The sequence below is a fragment of the Sapajus apella genome, unplaced genomic scaffold (genome assembly GCF_009761245.1).
Source record: "Sapajus apella isolate SASKATOON/1434 unplaced genomic scaffold, GSC_monkey_1.0 scaffold58, whole genome shotgun sequence".
In the NCBI taxonomy this organism is placed as follows: domain Eukaryota; kingdom Metazoa; phylum Chordata; class Mammalia; order Primates; family Cebidae; genus Sapajus; species Sapajus apella.
This window is the reverse complement of record NW_022436998.1, coordinates 4,709,941-4,731,541: the sequence shown is the minus strand read 5'-3', so window position 1 is coordinate 4,731,541 and position 21,601 is coordinate 4,709,941. Positions and strand designations below refer to the sequence as shown.

General features: G+C 36.1%; 1 protein-coding gene across 1 annotated transcript in view; it reads left to right on the top strand.

Moving 5' to 3' along the window:
* The window catches only part of RPP30 (ribonuclease P/MRP subunit p30), a 29,969-nt gene that overhangs the window by 6,678 nt on the left and 1,690 nt on the right, over positions 1 to 21,601 (top strand). The window contains exons 5-10 of the mRNA XM_032245564.1: positions 1,462 to 1,533; positions 8,120 to 8,209; positions 16,889 to 17,005; positions 17,576 to 17,605; positions 18,001 to 18,038; positions 18,435 to 18,514. Of these exons, the coding sequence (XP_032101455.1) occupies positions 1,462 to 1,533; positions 8,120 to 8,209; positions 16,889 to 17,005; positions 17,576 to 17,605; positions 18,001 to 18,038; positions 18,435 to 18,514 (427 nt within the window). The remainder of the gene's footprint in view (positions 1 to 1,461; positions 1,534 to 8,119; positions 8,210 to 16,888; positions 17,006 to 17,575; positions 17,606 to 18,000; positions 18,039 to 18,434; positions 18,515 to 21,601) is intronic.

Genomic DNA, 21,601 nt, shown 5'->3' with positions numbered 1-21,601 from the left:
TACACCTGTGTAGTCGAGCAGAAAGGCCAAAAAAAAAGTCTGTCAGATTTATTGATGGGACAGTCATTGGCTGCCTTAGCAAAAACCATTTCCATGGATACGATAGGGATGCAAGAAAATGCAGACTGTGCTCCTGACTTTGCTTATGAAATTTGACTCCATAGGAGAATGGAAGGCAATGGGTTTTGGTAGATAAGAATCTGCTGTATAAAGAGATTTTGTTTCTTGAATGAGAGAGGTTTGGGTATGCCTAATATCAGGAGAGAGAGAAAGTGAGATGCCCTGAGAATGTGAACTGTTTTATCTTTAGCTGGGATGGACATCTCCTTCACATAATAGAAACAATTAAGGAAAGACCCCCTTTACAATAGTTACTATTGCTAAAGAAATTGTGAAAAGCTAATTTTTGATGTCTTATACACCTGCAAGGCAACATTCAGTTTCTTTAGGCCCAGGTAGATGTAAATGGAGCTGACTTTTGATAGGTTGTAAAGACTGTAATTTACTCTTGGTATCATGAACATCCAGATGGTTCCTTTTTGTGTCCTTCACAAGTGGGAGTGGGCAGGTGAAGGAGAGCAAATCCCAGATCCTGGTTATTTCTAAGACTGGGAACCTGCCCTGTCTCAGCACAGGTCTGCCTAGCAGGCCTTCTTACCTGCTCAAGCACAGCACCTGCTGCTTCTCTTATATCCTCCTTTTCTTTTTACAAAATAAGAGATTGCAAAATTTTAGAACATACCAACAAGCAAAGAAGTAGTACCACACTTTATCCCATAATTCAGAGATTGTATGTTTGTGTATAAATATACATTTTTTTCCAGTCTCTTCATATACAGACTCACACAATATGGGTTTGAGATTTTCTTTCTTCTTCTTCTTTTTCTTTTTTTCAAACAGGGTCTCGCTTTGTTCTCCAGGCTTGAGTGCAGTGGCATGAATGAGGCTCACTGCAGCCTTGACCTATGGGGTTCAAGTGACCCTTCTGCCTTGCTCCCCTCCTTCCCCCCAGGTATCTGGGACATAAGTGTTACCACCACACCCAGCTAATTTTTAAATTTTTTCTGTAGAGATGAGGTCTCACAGTGTTTCCCAGGCTAGTCTCAAACTCCTGGGCTCAAGCACTCCTCCCATCTTGGCCTCCCAAAGTGCTGGATTTACAGGCATGAGCTATCGTGCCTGGCCTAATTTGATTTTTGCATCTCAAACACAATGTTTGGTACATGGTTAAAGTATAACAAATGTAGGAAGAAAGGAGGAAAATGATTGGTGAGATAGATATTTGTATCTAAATTCTCATGTGCTTAGGTCTTTTCTGCCAACATCCAAAGCAAAGCCGAAATGTCAATAGCATATTAGAAGTGTTCCATGATTGAAATATAGGTGTGAGTCAGTCACTAGACAGAATTTCATGTGTATGGGTTTTTGTTATTACATGATAACATTCTTTTGTATTCTTAGAGAGCAACTTCTTCAAGGGTCCGGCTTTATGATGTTGTTGCAGTTTTTCCAAAGACAGAAAAACTTTTTCATGTGAGTAACAGATAAGTAAAATAGTGTTTATGTGTTAGATAAGAAGTCCAATGTTTTACTTTGTAGATGACCTGTTTTGCCTCATCTGGAAACTTTTAGCATTTGTTATTTATAGTTGGAGTTTCTAGAACCCCATAAGGGTATATATAATGGGCATTTGGTTTTCTGTTTTGTTTTGTTCATTCAGCTAACATTTGATGAGATCAGTTTGAAAGAGCCTGTTAAGTTTTCTTCTGTTTCTTTATCTCTGCTTCTTTCATTTAAAACTTCTCTTAGGTAAGTGTTGGTCCATCTCTTTCTTACTCTAAAATCACTTCAGTTTCTGCCCTTCTTACCATTTGCTGCTCCTTGGGAGGGAAGAAAGGGGCAAGGTTCTACTGTAGCATAAAAGTTTCCATCTCTGTTTCAGCTTCCTCCTTTGCATGCTCTGAGGTATAGCCTGTGTGCAAGCATGATTGCCTCAGCCTTTAGTCTTTCAGACATTCTTCAAAATCGGCCATTTGCTGATATAATCCCTCTTCTTATCTTGAGAGCCTTTATGAATTGAATTTCTTTTGTACTTTTAAAATTGCCATTTTATTGCCTTTGCAGAAGGGAAAGGAGCTTAACATGTATGCTTGTTTTGTCAACTTGAAACAACACCCTGGGCATTTTAAGTGATCACAGTAAGAAAAAAATCAACTGTAATGCATTTTACTGTGTAAAATGAGTTATAGCTACTTTTAGAAAGTTCTGAAAGTTGCTTTTATGTAGGTTCATTAAAGTGTCCATCTGCCAAAAGTATAAAATGAGGTATAGCTACTTTTAGAAATTTCTGAAAGTTGCCTTTTTCTAGGTTCACTAAATTGTCCATCTGCCAAAAGTATAACCACCAAAGGCACTACTCTGATTTTTTTTTTTTTTTTAAAGACTAGTCAAGTGCCTTAGTAAGAGGGAAACAGTAGAGCAAGGAATTCAATCTGTAACTGACTGTAAACGGTCAATTAAGATAACTGACTGTGAGTCAATTAAGATAACTGACTACCTTCAGATCAGCCTGGTCTTTGAGGTTTTAATGTTACATCAGTTTTTTTTGTTTTTGTTTTAAGCAAAATTCGTTCTAAAATCGCAGAAAGATGTTTTTCTTTCTGCGATTTTAGATGTATCCCGTAGATGGAGCTACTGACTAAGGATGCTCATGTCTGTGGTAAACATCAATAGTTTTCAAGGCATACTATCAATTCTTAATTATTTATATTAACAGAGAGAAACAGCATAAAATATTTATGGATGCCTACTCCTTTTTTTTGGTTACTTCCTTTAAAAAATGCAATTATAGGCCAGGCGCGATGGCTCATGCCTGTAATCCTAGCACTTTGAGAGGCCGAGGTAGGTGGATCACTTGAGGTCAGGAGTTCAAGACCAGCCTGGCCAATATGGCGAAACCCCATCTCTAATAAAAATACAAAAATTAGCTGGGCATAATGGCACTCACCTGTAATCTTAGCTACTTGGGAGACGGAGACACAAGAATTGCTTGAACCCAGGAGGCAGAGGTTGCAGTGAGCTGAGGTTGCACCACTGCATTCCAGCCTGGACAGCAGAGCAAGACTCTCTCAAAAAAATAAAAGGTTTTTTTTTTGATGCAATTATAGATTTTCTCAAGAATTTTGTTTTAGTTAAAGGGGTAAGTAGAAGCCAGTAATTTTTAGTCATAGAAGATACCTGTAGAACTTTTTAAATCAGACACATTCAGCCCTGACCACTGGAGATTCTGTTCCAGCAGATTTGGGGTCGATTCTGGGTATCTCTGTTTTTTCATGTCTTATAAGAAAGTATAATTCAGTGCTGAAATCACTAGTGTTCAATATAAGGAAGACCATGGGCATTTCCAAGTTTGTTAAACAACCAACAACAACTTAGTTTACTTAATAAATAATAGCAACTCAGTTGTGATTTAGAATAAAAGTTGGTGATGTACCAAGTATTTGGTTGTACATTTGATTTCTGGATTAATTTTGAAGATCATACAACTTAACATTTCTAGATCCCTTTTCTGATGATTACAGAGGCAAAGCAAGAAAGGTATACGTTTGTAAAACCTTTCAGAAACATTTACATATTTATCTCCTTTAACTTTCACAACAATCCTGTAGGATAATTAGAACAGATATTTATTACTATACCCATTTTATAGTGGAGAAAACTGAGACTCAGGCTGAGTGATTTGCTCTAAATCTCCCAGCGAGTATATTCTAAAGGAAGGACTTTGGGTTTTAGAATATATTGTAATTTTATATAGTAGTTTTATTTGTTTATCTTACTGTTTTTTTGTCAGACTCAGACTCTTCAAGTCTGAATTTACTGAACACATGCTTGATGATAGTGGATGGACCTGTCAAAAATATTTTGGAAGTTGGAAGAAAGCACGAAGTGTTGATTTTACACATATACTCACAAAGTTATATGAAAACGCAATTTTAAAAATTGGAATATCTTCCTCTTCTCTATCCAAATATTACCCGTTCCTTAAGATTAAATTGAAATGAGAGTTCTCCTGTTTTCTATAGAAAATCAATTTTAAAAGACATCTTTCTTTTAAAGCTTTTATAAGTATATCATGGTTTGGAATCAGGTCAAATGCAAGCAGTTTGTGTCTTAAGTTACATTCTATAAATGATTTTATTTGTTTGTAAGTTGATTATCTAGAATTCTAACAGGTATCTCTATAGGCATGGGATTCTAAAACTAAGTTAGGTTTCCGATATGAAGTCATCAAGCATACACACACACACACGTTTATGTCAATAGAAGTATAAAATCTAACCACCTTAAATAGCATCATTTCCATGGGACATAACATACTCTTATATTTTCTACTCAGAGTATCTGGAAGATATCTCATAGAAACTCTCTCCCTGGGATAGCAGGGGGTTGGGGGGATTGGGGAGGAATAATATTAGGAGAAATACCTAATGTAGATGACAGGGGGATGGATGCAGCAAACCACCATGGCATGTGCATACCTATGCAACAATCCTGCATGATCTGCACATGTACCCCAGAACTTAAAGTATAACCAAAATAAATAAATAAATAAAAAGAAACTCTCTCCCCATAGCTACTTCAGAAGTTAAGGCAGAGATTAAAGATTTGAGGGAATCCATTGGTTAGGGTGCCTTAGAATTGGGGATAGCTGTGGAATATGACAGAGAGAGTTGCACAGAAGCTTCAGGAGCTTCTGGAACAATTACTACCATTTAGGATTTAAAGCAGCTGAGCAGGTTGAGGAGAATTCAGGTTATTTAGTCCAGTGGTCTCTAAACTACTTTGATTGTACATCCTATCAGTTAAGAAAATTTTTGAACCTGCTTCCCAATATATGTATGTTTCTTATGAATTACCTGCATCTCTCATTATGCCAGTGTGCCTTATAAAAAATACATTCACACAAAACAGATCTTAAGATAATGAATTAAAAAGTAAATGGAGGCTGGATGCAGTGACTTGTGCCTGTAATCCCAGCACTTCAGGAGGCCAAGGCAGGATGACCACTTGAGGCCAGGAGTTCAAGACCACCCTGGGCAACATAGTGAGATCCTGTCTCTATTTTTAAAAAATAAAAGTAAATGGAAATAAAAGTTTTATTTTTTTCCTGCTCCTGAAATTCATGCCTTTCCTTTGCAGAACACTATGGTAGAGTATCTTGAGGAAGGGAGTATTTTGGTGTTTCTTGGAGTATGGTCTGCTCCACTGGCTTCAGAATTACCTGGAATATTTATTAAAATGCATATCATTAGGCCATACTTAATGAATCCATGAAGGTAGGGCCTGGTTGTCTTCATTTTTGTTGCATTCTTTAGGGAAGTTTTATACACACTAAAGTTGAGAGCCACTGTTTATGGATATTTTTTCCTTGGTAAGCTTGATTGTCCCTTGCCCAGTTTATCAACCTGATATCTTTGAAAGGGATTCAGGGAAGAATATGCACCCCTACAGTCTTTCTATTTTTGTGCCATAAAGGTAAAGATGTGTACATATCTGTGCATTTTTATGGGGATACATTTTCTTTAAATTGTCATAGGAGTCTGTGGACAAAAAAAAAATTGGTTATGGATAACTGATGTGAATTCATCTGTAACCTACCAGTTTTCAGAGGAAACCATTATAATATTCTTAACCTCAAGGCTCTATTGGGCATTATTTAATCTTTTAAAATTATATAGAAAGTGTTTCACTGGAGTGTGAACATTAACTCTTATTTTGTGGTTATCTAAATGTATCAATTGAACATTTTGGTTAATAGAAAACTAAATAAAATAATTCAGTTTGGGGCATTCTAAGGTTGAAGTGTCAGAGGGAGCCATGGGGACCTGTCCTTTGTAACTAAAGTTTATTATAATGTATGTATTTGCACGTACTTAAACTAACATACAGCCATTGTTTAATTGGCCACTTATATAGGAGAAGGGAAGAAAGGAACAATATCTAAGTAAAAAGTAACCTAATTTAGCTTTATTCTGGGGAGAATGTTTAACAGGCTTTTAAAGAATTAATCAGCTTTTTTAACTGAAGAAATAATTTACATTCATGATGATAAATTTAACAGCACAAAGATATTGAAAAGCACACCTTACTTCCACCTAAAACTCCCTCTCCCTTTTTTCCAGAGGCAACCACTAGTAATAGTTCTTGTGTATCTTTTTAGAAATATTATTTGCCTCATCTTTTGTCACTTTGTTCTCTCCTTTCTCATTCCCTCTTTCCTTCCTACCTAACACCATGCTTCTTTCACCTTACAGTTTCTTAGAGGTTGTTCCATAATATCCACTAGAGATGTACATCACTCCCTTTAATGAGTTGGCATATTCCATTATATAAAGGGATCATAACTTATTTAAGTAAAATTGAGGAATGATTAATTGTGTCTAGTCTTTCATAATTGGTATTGCAATGAAGGTCCTTGTACTAATGTCCCCTGAGCCTTTGTAGGGTATATAGCTATGTATTTCTAGAGTCTTTACACTTATAGAAACTTCTCTATAGGAGACTTCACTTACACGAACTACATACTTATAAGTAGAACTGCTGGTGTGTGCATTTAAATTTTGGTAGCCATTGCTAAAATGCCTTTCAAGACCTTATACTGATTTAAAGACCTTGTGAGTGCCTGTTTATTCATTCTCATGTCAGCAAGGTGGTACCAAACTTTTTAATCTCTGTCAGTATGATAGTTAAAAAATGGTGAACAGAGCTGAATTTGTTTTAGTTATCATTCAGAGCTTTCCTTCATCCATTCTTATTAAATTTTCAATGACTCTTTTATGAGTTGGACAGTTGTGGCAGTTGGGATGGCACAGATTCTTTATGAGCCAAGTATTTCTGTCAAAGCAACATTGCTTCCCAGGCTGACTAAGTTACTATGACTGTCTTAAAGCCAGCCAACCTCTGATCTGTTCTTGCATCCTAAAGTTCTGGGGTTGGAGTAGCAGAGACTGAAGTGGGGATTCTGAAGAAAAAGGGCAAGATATATTCCTGTCATTGCTGAAGGTTGGCACCAATCCCACAGGTCATTATTACTCCCTCTTCTCCACTCCTCCTTACTCTACCCTTTCACCTGGTACATGCTACTGATGTTGTTTGTCAGTATAGCCATCTTGGAAGTTTGAATTTGTCCGCCAAGCTTGTACACATTATCATTGTCAGTAGGCTTTATTTTTAATGTAAAACATAAGAGCCAAATATTTTTACCACTATAAATCAAATAATGGCAAAATCAGAGCCAGGCATGTTTCTTCCAGCAGTATCTTCTGACTTGCACTCTATACTAGTAACCTTTTCTCAGCTTTATTTTTCTTCCCTGATTTTCCATTTATCCTAATTTTCTTATCTGTTTATTTTATCTTGTATGTGGTTTTTATGAGTTTCAAATACCTTTTAGAAGAAAATGCAGAGTATTAAGTAATAGCAAAAATTAAAACAAGGAAAGGGAATTTAAAAAGTAAAAAAATGCATTCATTTATCATTTGATTTGTAATACCTCTGCTTTATTTATGTAGATTCCTTCTATTAGTATTTGAACAAATGTCATGAGGTGCTGTGTTCATATTTCTTTAGCTACTCAGTAGACTAATAGAAGCCACAACCCTGGGACAATTCTTGGCACAGCGTTGCTCAATAAATAGTTTGTGGAATAAATGGACCATGCATACATTCCATTTGGCTTATTTTTTCCTTGGATTTTAGAATAGTCAGTTTCTACTTTCTGGAACGGTCCGAAGTAACCTTCCAGTAACAGCCTCACTCGGCAACCCATCCTTATGTAGAAGACCATATGAGTTAGAGAGTCTCCAGGCCCTATCTTTTGAGAAAGTCTATGGACATATTCCGCTTTTGCTGGATTACAGTTAAACCATTTAAACCAAACCTGAAAGAATAGCTAAACAGTTGAGTTTATAAAAGGTCAGTTGTATTTCAACATACAGCCATCAAAACACCTATGGAGTGAACCATGCTTATATTTCTTTACATCGAGTTTGACCCTATCTCCCATTCTTACTCGTGGCAATTTTCCTTTTAGCCTTACCAATTTTTTTCTTCTTTACAGATTGCTTGCACACATTTGGATGTGGATTTAGTCTGCATAACTGTAACAGAGAAACTACCATTTTACTTCAAAAGACCTCCTATTAATGTGGTAAGTGTTACACTTTCCACTCTGTATTTGAATCTTAGAAACTTACATTAGCAAATTGGAAAAGGAGCAGAAGAAACCAGTGTTCTTAGAAGGAAAAACTAAGGCTAGAGAATAGGAGGTAGTTTCAGAAAAGAGAATTTCAGTTTTGAAAGCTGAACAAAGGGAGAAAGAAAGCTTAAAATTAAAAATATCCAGTTAATTATTAAGATGTTTTCAAAAGGCAATAGAAAACAAAATTTATGAAGGGTATTTCTTAAAAGGATAGCTACTAATCATGGGTACTTATAACCTAAACATCAACTGTTAAGGGAACAGAGCAGTCGAAAAAGAAGGGGAAGGGAAAAGATAAAAAGCAGAGGATCCTTGAGGCACCAGCAACCTAAAGGGAGTCAAGAAGGAACAGGGCCTGGCATCCTATAGACGTGGTCTATGCAAAATTTAAATCTGTGTTGAAGCATGCTTATTCACAAAGAGTCCAGATTTACTTTATATTAACCTAATAGGATGGCCATGTATTCAGAAAACTTTTTTGTTTCTCCCTCTGCTAGAGATTTTTCCTCATCTTCTACATAGTTTTTTCTTGTTTTCCCATACCCTTCATCTTCCATCTGTCATGCCTTCTTCTAAGTCTTAATTTCCTTCAATTCCCATCAGAAGGTGATATTATTTCACACAAGTAACTATTTTAGTAGCATAAGGTCAGCACAGCTCTTAACTATTTGCTTTGCCAATCAGATCCTAGGAAGAGTTGAGATGCTATTTTAGAATAGGGGCTTCCAAAACCCTACTTAGTCTCCTATTCTCAAAAACTGCTATCCAAGGAGAAAAAAAGAGTTTAGCAAATACAGCCCAAATTACATATCCAATCCTATCAGAATCAGAAGATTAATTTTTTTAAGAAGTTTTTCAAGGTGGATAATTCCCCTACTCATTTGCCTCTGTAGTATTATAACTTTCAATTCTAATTCTCTTTGCTGCTAAGGAATTGGCTTGAGACTTAGGGGGAGACAATAAGATGAGAAAATGGAAAATTGATATGTGAAAATTCAATGTGGCAAAAAAATTATTAGAGATAGGGTCTTACTCTGTTGCCCAAACTAGAGTACAGTGGCATGACCATAGCTCTTTGCAGCGTCAACCCCCGGGGTCAAGTGATCCTCCTACCTCAGCCCCCTGAGTAATTGGGACTTCAGGTGGGCTACCACACCCAGCTAATTTTTTTATGTTTTGTAGAGATGGGGTCTCACCATGTTTCCCAGGCTGGTCTCAAACTCCTGGCCCCAAGTGGTCCTTTCACCTCAGCCTCCCAAAGTGCTGAGCTTACAGGCATGAGCCACCATGCCTGGCCCACCTAATGTGGAAAATTTTAGTTAACCTATATTCTACCCCTAAAAATATGCTCAAACTAAAAATATATAATAATATATTTCAAGGAAAAAGTATAAAAGCTCTTGTCAGGTAAACATTGACAGTGCTAGTGAACATAACAATATTGGCTAAGCTCAAATCATCGGTCCCTTGTGTTGTTCTCAGTACTTATAAATAAATGAGGAAACAGTGAAAAAACCTTGAATCACCACATTTTCAAGTTGGAAATCTACGTTGTGCAACAGCTCATTTGTCAAATGTGGGGAAATAAAAAACTGCAAGAAGTTATTCAGCTCTTTAGTCACACGGGGTTAAAAAGTTCTGATTGATTGCCTGTCAAGACTCTGATGTGCCCCAAGTACCTATGATAAAAGCCACAAATTAATACAGTACACAAGCTTATGACAGTCTTTTTGGCCTCACATTGTTTCTCTCCAGAGGTAGCAATCTCTGCTTTAGAAGTTTGCCTAAGCTTTTTACCAGCCTCAAACGGCCAATCCAGTTTTTATGGAAGTAGCACCCCCAGAGTTGGGCACTATAGCCACTCAGCAAATTGCTAGTTAACTTAGAACTTTTTCACCTTTTTCTTCACCTTAATGAACTAAGAAGGTCATTTTCTAGACAGCTTTGCCTGAATAAGCCCTCCTACGATACTGTGACCTTGGTTGGGAGGAGCTAGTAGCATGTGATGCCAAGGCCAAATCCAAGGAATGGACAGCAGTGCACAGCACGTAATTCCCCATGTCTCACGACCATAGTAAGATTCCCAGTGGCTGCTTTGGTGAGAGCTTTTAATTGGGGTTCTTATGAACTTGTATTATTGTTTAAACCAGAGTGTGAGCTTCTGGAGAACAGCAGCTATGTCATGGTCCTTTTTTAAGTACTCCACTATCTTGCCTATAATAAATCCCCCTTAGTTTGTTGATTGAATAAGTACATGTTGAGCTTAGCATATCAGGGTACAACATAGGGGAGCCGGCCAAATTCTGCTTGTTGATAGTCGCTAGCAGGATGTCTGCATTTAGCAGGAAGTATATGCAGTGAGGGAGGTGGGGCAGTGGTGCAACATAAGAACAGTGGCATTCAAGACAGTGACACCAGGGCACCCTACCTCCTGATTCCGTTGGGAAGTTCAGGAAAGCTACTTTTGTTTGATGAGCATTTTTGGCTTGATTCCCACATTTTTCAATTTAAGAATTCTGAAAAGTAAAAAATTTGTCAAGTGAGAGGGATATGCAGTTTAACACAGTGTCTGCTTTTAAAAAAATCTGGTGTGAACATTTTACATATGTTGTTTAATAAAAACTAGATGATGGAATGGAAAGAAAGGCTGTACAAGATTATTTTTAGTCTTCATCTATTAGAGAAGTAGGCTGCAGTGTGAATTGGTCAGGAAGCAGAAGAGTCCCTGTTAATTTATTCACCTATGTTTTATTAAAGAGAGAAAAGTTGGAAACATACAGGTGTCCAGCTTGTTGTTCAGAGTAAATAATAGTTGTGGTATAGGTATGTATGTATTATTTGTCACATAATATCCAATCTGGCTGTGGAGCTGTTTGTCTACATAAAGTATGGAAATGTGTACATTGTAAGAGCACAGAACATGTAGTAAGTAGGTGTGGGTAATAGCTCAGTCTTAAGCCTTGGTCCTTGCACGTTCCCTTGGCTTTGAGGATAAACTTGTCTTTGGCCTTGAGAAGTTTATAGATTGGCTTTAAAACGATTACTTTATAAGGATTACTTTTTTTTTTCTTTTGAGACGGAGTCTCACTCTGTCACCCAGGAGTGCAGTGGTGCCATCTCAGCTTTCTGCAACCTCCACCTACCTCCTGGGTTCAAGTGATTCTCCTGTCTCAGCCTCCCAAGTAACTGGGATTACAGACGTCCACCACCATGCCTGGCTAATTTTTTTGTATTTTTGGTAGAGACGGGGTTTCACCATGTTGGCCAGGCTGGTTTTGAACTCCTGACCTCAAGTGATCTACCTGCCTCTGCCAGGATTACTTTAAATTAAGCACAGATCTTAATTTTGTTAGAATTTGGGCCCATTTCTTTGGTTGTGGTGAAAAGCAGTATTAAGAGAGGAAAGTCATTCATCTTTTACCAATAGGCCAGATGCCATGTGAGGCATCAGCTTGGAAGGTTGGGTTTACAAAGGCGCTCTAGAGCAGACCAAACACTCCATTTGTGTACTTTTTAGCTCTCTCCCCTTTTGTCATCTTCACTGCATGCTTAGGGCTCCATAATTTCAATTATTCGATTTCCTCTAAAATCTCCCACAAACCTCTTCGGGAGTCTAAGAACTTGTCATTGCAACTCTATCATATGATAGATGTGTTTCTAAAAAATTAGGTTCCACTCCTCTTCTTGGATAATCAAATGACTTCAGATTATTTAGCATTTTCTAACATAAGCAGTTTGATACCTGCTGTGGCCCAGCAGCTTTGGGATGGGGTAGATGTTAATTATCTCCATATGCAGGTAATACAGTTGAATCTCAGGTAGTTCATGGTTCATGCAGTTAAATGACTCTCTCAAGGGATTGACTAGGATTTGTACTCAAGCTTTGATTCCAAATCTACTGTCATTTCCTACTGGGAAATGCTATTTAAAGTTGCTTTACAGCAGAACTCTTCATTAAGCACAGAGTAATTTCATATTTTAAAACATGAGGTTTATGAATTCAGGTTGTGAGAAGAAGGATGTTCTTAAAGCAACATGTATCTTTACCTTCCCTTTGATTTTTTTTTTTCAGTGTTATTTCCATTTCGATGTTAGTGACATTTAACAATAACTTCAAGCTTATTGAGTTATTTTAGGGGATCTTGTATGTTTTATTCTCTCTCTCATGTTTTTTCCTCAGTCCTTTAACCCTAATCCATTTCTGTTTTCATGGTCTGATTACTCTTCACTGAGAGATGTTTATTAAGTAATGTCTAAAGCAGTGAGTTAGTTCTAGGGATCATGCTGTAAATACTTGATTTCGATGTGAGTATTCTGTAAACGTTATCACATGTGAATCTAATATGTTAATAAGTACTGTGTCCATTCAGTGCTTGCATCAGTGTCAGCAAACTGTGCCAGTGTTAAAAATTTCTGTGACAGAAAAAGAAAAGCCACTGGAAACAAAGTGAAAAGATGACAAACTGATGAAAATATTTTCACTCATGTCATAGACAAGGTGTTTATCCCCTTAACACATAAAAAGTAAAGAGTGCCTAGAAATTGAAAAATTAAAAAAAAAGATGAACAATACAAAAAATGGTTTAAGAATATGAAAAAGTCATTTCACAGGAAAGGAAATACAAACAGGCCTTAAGCATATGAAAAGATTATTAAATTTATCATAATAAGTGGTTCCACATTAAAATACACTCTGTTATAAGGCTGCAGTAAAGCATACATTCTCATACTTTGCTGGTAACGGTGTAAATTGGAATAATTCCTTTGTGGAGGGTGGGTAATTTAGCCACAACTGTTCAAATTATAAATACATGTACTGATTTAAAAAACAGTTTTAAACTGTATGATCTCACATTTCTGAAGCCTAGAAGTCTGCAATCAAGGTGTCAGCAGTCTTGTTCCCTCTGAACTCTGTAGGGCCACCTTCCTTGCCTTTTGTTAGCTTTTGGTGATTTTCTGGCAATCTTTGTAATCCTGGGCTTGCAGCTACATAAATACAGTCTCTGCTTTTGTCTTCGTTATCCCTGTTTGTCTCTGTGTCATCACATGGCCATCATCTTATAAGGACACCAGTCATGTTGGATTAGGGGCCTACCCTATTCCAATCTTACTTCATCTTAACTAATTACATTTACAGTGACCCTATTTCCAAATACAAGATTACATTCTGAGGTACTGAGATTTAGGGCTTCAACATATCTTTTGTGGATGAGGACACAATTCAACCCATTGTGCCTAGCAATCCCAATTTAGTGTTACTCTACAGATACACTGAAACAATCCAAAGTTTATCAGTAGAGATTTGGTTAAATACATGATATACCTCTACAATATAATACTGTGCAACTATAAAACAGAGGAAGTTATGAGGTGACATGGAAAAGCTTTCATGTCAGGACAAGAATGTAGCAGACTACCTTTTGGATAAGAAAGAAAAATAATATCTATTCATATTTGCTTGTAGCTGTATGAAGAAACTCTGAAAGAAGACACAAGAAATTAATAAAAGTGGTTATTGGAGGAAGGGATAGGGTAGACAGGATCAGAGATGCAAATAGTATTTTTGATTATTTTCTTATATTCTTTCTTATGCTTTGTGAGTCATGTGGTCAAATTACCTATCTTAAACACTGAAAGGGTGTCATTCATTTGAACTGAATAAAGAATTAATTTTATGACAGTAACAGAGAATCAGTACATTGTCCCAGTAATCAGCTCCGTATTTTCTTCTCTTCTTTTCTCTAAGCTTTGCTTAATACTTGGAATTTTATTGCCAATGTCTCTTGATTCAAGTATCACACACCTGTCCTTAGTAGCATCTTTATGACTGTTATTTTTCATTAGTAAAGAAATCTGATCATCCACCCATGCCAGAACCTTTGGTCAGACGTGGGAACAAAAGCTAATCAGGCACTGTTAGGAAGAGGCCTTTATGAACAATCATTTGATGAGCTTAAAGCAATTTGCATTAAAATGATCTTACAGCAACAAACCAGGTAATGAGTCTGTATTTTATCCATCTAAAAATTTAAAATAAGGTGCTGTGAAAGAAATATTCACAACCTTCAATAGCACATTATTTTTCATTTTTCAAGAGTTCTTCTAGCAGTTTTAAAGTGAACTTGATTAATATACCAAGATGAAAATCAGAACCTTTTTCTTAAAAAATTATTATGCTGATAATATCCTTTTTTTCTCCCCTCCCCCTACAAAAGTTGTTTTTATTTTGATTTAGTCCCCCACAAGGGCCTAGAAAGTTAGATTCAGTCAATTAGGAAAGTTTTGAGATCTAATCATCCAACTCTGTATATCATTCACCTGTTTCATTTGTTTCCCCTCTTCTTCATCCTATTGCCTTGTGTTATAGTTCCACAACTAGACGGATAACAAAAAGAAATACAGGTCAGCCTCTTCAGCTAATTAGTAGTTTTGGTAAAAGGTATAGCCGAGGAGATAGCTGATATTAGGGGTAAAGGGATGTTTTTGTTTATCTGTGGCTTTTGGTTAGCCAGGTACATCGAGGTTCATTTTATGATGGATAGTCCATAATGAACAACATTATCACAAGACATCTTCTCCATAAGTACTATTTATTCACTCAAAATATAAATATATTACACACCTTTTATATAAAAGGCAGTCTAACTCTCAAGAAGTATACAAGCTTGGCAGAGAGAATGAGATACAGGCTCAACTATGACAGAAAGATTATCTTAACAAATGTCATTCCCAGAAATAATCAACAAAGGTAAAAGAATTAGAGATGGGGAAAAGTCAAAAAATGAGAGAGGGTAAGGTTGCAATGTGGAAAATAGGATTTAAATTCTAACTAAACTAGCATCAGAAATACAGGAAAATCTAAAATAAAATCTGGGAGCCTTAAAGCCAGAGGAAGAGTTAAGGAAATCTGTGTTCAGGAAGGTAAAGAAGAAGGGACCTTCAAGGTACAACCTAATTAAATCAAGGTGGACTGCCAGTTCTAGAAAAAGACAAGTTTCTCCATTTCCTGTAAATGCTCGGGAGTAAATCCAGTAGTCACAGCTGGGCCAGTCTCAATTCATACTCTGGGTAATCGAAACTAATTTGCCAAGAAGAGACTCGGACCATACTGCCTAGAGCATGCCTTCCATTCCTTCTTTATTCATTCAAAAGAATACTGCCACCCAAGTGACTTTAGCAATTGAGTCTGATTATCATCTCTATGCTGAAAATCCTTCAGATGCTTCTCCATTAGGAATGATTAGGAATGATCCTTGTCACCAGCTCTAAAGGCCTGCACAGTTGGCCCTTCCCATCCTCTTTAGCTTGTCTTCATTATTTTTCTCCAGCCATTGACCTTCCCTACCTGCTGCCATGATGAAACCTTGAAGCATTTCACATGCTCTTTCCTCCCTCTGAAAGAAAATGAACCTTTCTCTACTATTTAACTACTCAATTTCCTCCTCACCCCCGTCTAAACTTCTCCTTGATAGCACTTATTACAGTTGAAATTTTGTATTTTGGTATGGTTGTTGATCATCTCCCCAAATAAAATGTAAGCTTTTAGAAGGGAGGAACTGTCTCAGCTTTTGCTTTTGCACATAGTGGGCTTAAAACATATCTTTTGTGAATGGATGAAGACATTTAGGTGTTCATTAGGAAAGCTGAATAGTTGTGGTTAATTTCAATCTCATTTCCACTTATCCATTTACCTATGAATCACAATGTAGTAAGAGTACATTAAATAAGAAAGAAGTTTCCTTTTCTCATTTAAAAAAACAAGCTTAGGATGGTGGCCATGGAAGTTGGAATCCTAAGGAGTGTGTAACAACTCACCTGCTGAATCAACTAGCCCTGAAAATGGATGGCGCTGGAGTTTAAAATTTTTTTTAAAACAAAGCAAAACAAAACAAAAAAACAAGCTCGTATGATGAGCTGGGCAAAATCTTCAAGGGCACTTCCATCTTTTTTGCTAGGCAGCTGTGAACCCAGCTAAAAATCAGGGGCTTTATTACTAAAGAAAAATGAGAGGACAGATATCTGGCCAATTAGCAGTCTTTGCAGTAATGCTTTACAAAGTTATTGTAGTAAGGATTAAATATTATACATAAGACTCTTGGCATATAGTCAGCACTCAATTAACTATGGCTGTTATTCTCTCTTCAACATATAGGTAATAAATTACTTACCTGAAAGGCCTTCCCACCCTTAGTTCTTTGGGCTCTTTATTTCTTTGTCTCTTTGTGCATTCATGGGTCAGATTACTTGGTTTACTATATTTGCATACAGTTTAAATGAGTTTAAATGTAGGGAGAACATCTCTGTTTTCCTTTTGATAGTTCACGGAGTAATAGCCCCTCTGCCACCCCACTGGGACTTTGTTCTCCTTGGCCTCTTCATAATTCCTGTTTATGTAAAGTCAGCTTCCCTACATCTAAGGTAAATTCTTATTCAAATAGAGCCATGGACTTATTTTATTCTCCTTGTGGGTACTGCCATTTTACTGTTAATCTGTCTTTCATAAAGCTGTACCTTGACATGTAAGAGGTGGGTGGTGGGGGGTGAGGAAGGAGGTGAAGAGAGAATCAGTGAAAATGAAGTAGGCCAGTGCATGTTTATATCTGACAGTTTGTTTTATTTTCTGTGAAGGCAATTGACCGAGGCCTGGCTTTTGAACTTATCTATAGCCCTGCTATCAAAGACTCCACAATGAGAAGGTATACAATTTCCAATGCCCTCAATTTGATGCAAATCTGCAAAGGAAAGGTACGGTTCTATAATTTTAGGATGTTTTTCGCATCTGGCAGTTTATTATTAGTAGTACACTGGAATTGTCAAACTGACTCCTTTTCCTTAAAGCAGAATGTTCTCAAGGCATAGGATCAAATTCTCCCATTTCAGTGAGCTCTGCAAGTTTTAAGGGAAAGAAAAATACTAAGAAAAGAATAATATAAGGGAGAAAAAGTTGTGTTGGAAGCCATATCTTTTGATAAAAATTTACAATTTATATACTGTGAAAGAAAAGTCTAGAATAACAATTGTTGGCATCACTGAGTTGATTTAAGATTATGTGACCTTCTCATCTTGTTTTTTAAGCTTAATTCATCTTTACTGAGATCTGTTAGGAAAACATACTCTGTTTTCTGTTACAGATTGCCTTTAGTTCGACATAAAGTCTTTCATTTTTTTCACTTTAATTATGTACCTTATCTTTAAAAGAAGTTGGTATTTGTGCCTTAAATGTTAAAATGTGATTACTGGCTATTTATATTATGAAACTCTTTCCTTTTTTTTGCATTTATCTAAGATTAATATTAATTACTTTCTATTTTGTAGAATGTAATTATATCTAGTGCTGCAGAAAGGGTAAGTCTAGCATGAAGTACTTTGTTTTCATCTTTCAGGTTATAAAACTGCAGTTTCTAGGGGATAAATTAAAATAGCAAGTGAATATTTGTTGCTTTTTATTTCTATTTTAATTACATTTGCTCATTGTAATTGCTAAACAGTAAAATTTATCCCCATTTTCTTTAGGTTTTAACTTTTGTTTATGTAATTAGTTTTTCTTCTATACTGTTATAAAGTGCTTTTCAGGTTTCTCTTATATTTTCAAAAACTATAAAACCCGTCAAAATTATAAGGACTTAAATTTATGTAATTTTTTTGGCTTTCGATACTTAAGTATTCTGTTAATTTGCTATAAGTCATTGAAATGTTATAAATAGTTTTCTCATCTCTACTTTTTGTTCATTGTATTTCAGCCTTTAGAAATAAGAGGGCCATATGATGTGGCAAACCTGTATCCTTTTCTGAGTAAAAAGTTGTTGACATTGTCTTTCAGGAAATTTGGAATTTGAAGTCATATTATAGTTTAACATGATGTTTTTCTCAACCTTTTACTGTAAGTTTACCAATTGATAGCTTCAAAAATAAATTGTATAACATTATAGAGAGCTTTATACTTCTGTTTTTTTAATTAATCCTGAGATAGAAAAGAGTGAATGAGGGACTTCATATTAAAAAGCTTAAAGTTAAATGAGTCTTTTCTCAGATGTATGTTCTAGTTGGACTAAGAACTGCTGTTGAATTAATTAGCCTCTCAACGTGACCAGGTTAGCTGGCACTTTGAGTTATGTTTGTTTTAGTCTCGTGTCCTTAGTTGACTCTGGGTTGAAATCTTTAATGCTTCCCCAAGAGGCTTGCTGTTTGGCCTTTCTGAAAGTGATGCCAAGGCTGCAGTGTCCACCAACTGCCGAGCAGCACTTCTCCACGGAGGTAAGCAAGTTCTTCCAGTAAAAACTGAATGGTCATGTTAGAAGCAAGTCATTTTTATCAAACAGTTAAAGCCATACCTATTTTTATTGTTCTACCCTGCAGAGTTCCTTTGGAGTTATCTTTTCTCAACCTGTTGTAACCATACCATCAGTGTTTTCTCACCCTCACTTCAGGCTTTATTTTCTATTGTTTTTAGAATGAATATAGCTTTCATTGCAGAAATGAGTATTGGAAAGTTCCTTCCAGCTATACATGTGTGCTTCTGCCCACATTTTGATAGGCTTCTAATCTCCCTTCCTTCTTCTTTCTTGCTGAAGGGGCATTCTTTCCCTGTTGAAAATCTCTGTTTTAGAGAACTGATATGTTAAAAAATATATGTTAAACTATTAGAGAACTGATATGTTAAAAAATATATGTTAAACTACTTATTAGGAAAACAAAAACAGCAAATACATTTTTAAACCAACTAACAAAACACAGACTGTAACTTTTACATTTATTAAAACTCAGAATGTTTCTTTTCCCATGTTTGCTTACATGGTCAAGTGTGTACAAACTGTACCTTTTTTTTTTTTTTTCTTTTTTTAAATAGAGACAGAGTCTCACTATGTTGCCTAGGCTGGTCTTGAACTCCTGGGCTCAAGCAATCCTCCTGCCTCAGCCTCCCAAAGTGCTAGGATTACAGTCATGAGCCACCATGTCCAGCCAGACTGTACTTTTTTTAACTCAGGTTCTGTATATGTACCTCTTCACTGACTGAATTTCTTATTCATCAGATGATAAAAATTGAAAGTATGCTGAAACATGGGAAAATTAAAATGAAATTTTATTAAAACAACTTAAACTTTTGATCACTGTTTTGCCTTCACTATCTTTATAATTCTTAGAACTAGTCATAGTGGTTAAGAAGCAATTTAGTTGATATCACCCAAATGAACATTAAACTTCAAAATAGATTGCTGCATATAGACTAAGTTATTTGTCATATGAATAGCTTGGTTATTGAGGACTTGTGTGTTGTGTCTGGACTTTATTGATCTGATTTCCACTTGAGAGAACTACTTGTTGTATTGGCTTACCATAAGTTAGATGATTTTGCTTTTAGTTTCAACATTTTTAGAATGAGATTTTTGTATTATGTAGCCTAGAACTCATCATATAAGCTCTGGAAGTAATCAAAGTAATTGGGATTTTTACGATGATTTTCCTGAAATTGGGGAACAGTTGGTTCACACTTTGGTAATTCTGTCATTATTTTTATCTGTTTTAAATAAACAATTATCAAGATTTTGAGTAACACTTAAGGTTCCAAAAATGGGGCTAAACAAGATACAGAAACCAAAATATAAATACATATATAATTGTGTGTGTGTGTGTGTAGTCTTGCATTTGACTTTAAAAACTCAGCTATTCAGCATATAACATATAATATGTAAAGTATTTTTTTTTAGAATTTCTATATTTTTATGGGTACATAGTATGTATATATATTTATGGGGTACTGAAATATTTTGATATAGCTATTCAATGCACAATAATCACATCATGGAAAATGGGATGTCCATTTCCTCAAGCATTTCTCCTTTGTGTTATAAACAATCCAATTATACTTTTTTAGTTATTTTAAAATATACTATTAAATTATATTGACTATGGTCACCCTATTGTGCTATTATATACTAGGTCTTATTCATTCAATTTTTTTGTACCCATTAACCATCTTCACCTCTCCCTCAGCCCCCCACTACCCTTCCCATCTTCTGGTAACCATCCTTTTACTTTCTATCTCTGGGAGTTCAGTTGCTTTGATTTTTAGACCCCACAAACGAGTGAGAACATGCAATGTTTGTCTTTCTGTGTCTAAAATCAGGCTTTTATAGAAGCTAAACTTAAAGAAGACTTGCGAACATCAGGTGGCATTACCATGTACCCCAGTGTCCCGGGGACACTTCTAGTTTATGTCTGCCATTTCTGTGACCTTATTAGCACTTCTGTTACCTGAAAAGTGTCCTAAACTAGATGATAAAATAAGGTTACTCTGGTTTTAGTTGCCATCAGGATCACTATGAGACGGTATTATGATGTGTTCTTAAGATTGCTAATTCAGCTTGGGTAATAGTAGAAGAAATAAAGGATTCTGAGGCAAGGGAATTTAAAGTCTCATTATTATACTCTCATTGATGAAATCTCAGCTGGCATCTGTGTCATTCTCAGTGCCACATTTAAGAAGGATGGTAGTGCACTGAAACACTATTGGAAAATGTCTACTAGGTCCTTTAAGGGTCTGGAAACCTCATGATGAGAGGAATCATGAGGGTGGTGCAGGCATGGATGCCCGGCAAGCAGAAGACGGGACACATAGTAGTGGCCTTCCAACATTGGAAGGCTTGCCACAGGGAATCAGAATTAGGTTCTTTGGGGGTCCAGAAATCCAGAAACTAATGAGTAGCAATTCTGGGGAGGTTGTGGGGAAAGGACAGAAGAAGGAGGCTCAAGGTCAGAATCTTCGGCCTATGATTGACAAAGTTTATGCCCATAATCAGCCCCTGGGCCAAAATGAACCTGTTGGGGACACCTGCCTTAGCCCCTTGTGAACAAACTTACAATCTTTTAGATTTTCCTTGGCAAGATGATTAAAGGGAATAATATATGTGAAAATATTTTATAAACAAAAGCATACACAAATGTAACTTCTTGCCCTTACCGAGAAATAAATTTGTTTTTAAAAGACACTAAAGAAATTAATGCATTTTGTTAAAAAGTGCTGATTTTCACAATGTTTATTTCAGTTGATTTTTTAGACTGTGTACAGAATCAGTGATATAAATTAATAGTTATAAGTGTGACATTTTCATTTGGTGAAATGGAAATCATTGACAGTTTCTATTTTGAGGTTCTCATTATGTTGTTATTTTAATGACCTTGAAAGCAGTTTTATCCCTTTTATAAATAAAACTGTTTTAAAATAATTGGCAAAGTACATTTGCTAAGTTAATCTTGATAAATGGGAAAATAATGCTTAATGCTTTAGAGTTAACTTTACTTGTGTGTGTGTGTGTGTGTGTGTGTGTGTGTGTGTGTGTGTGT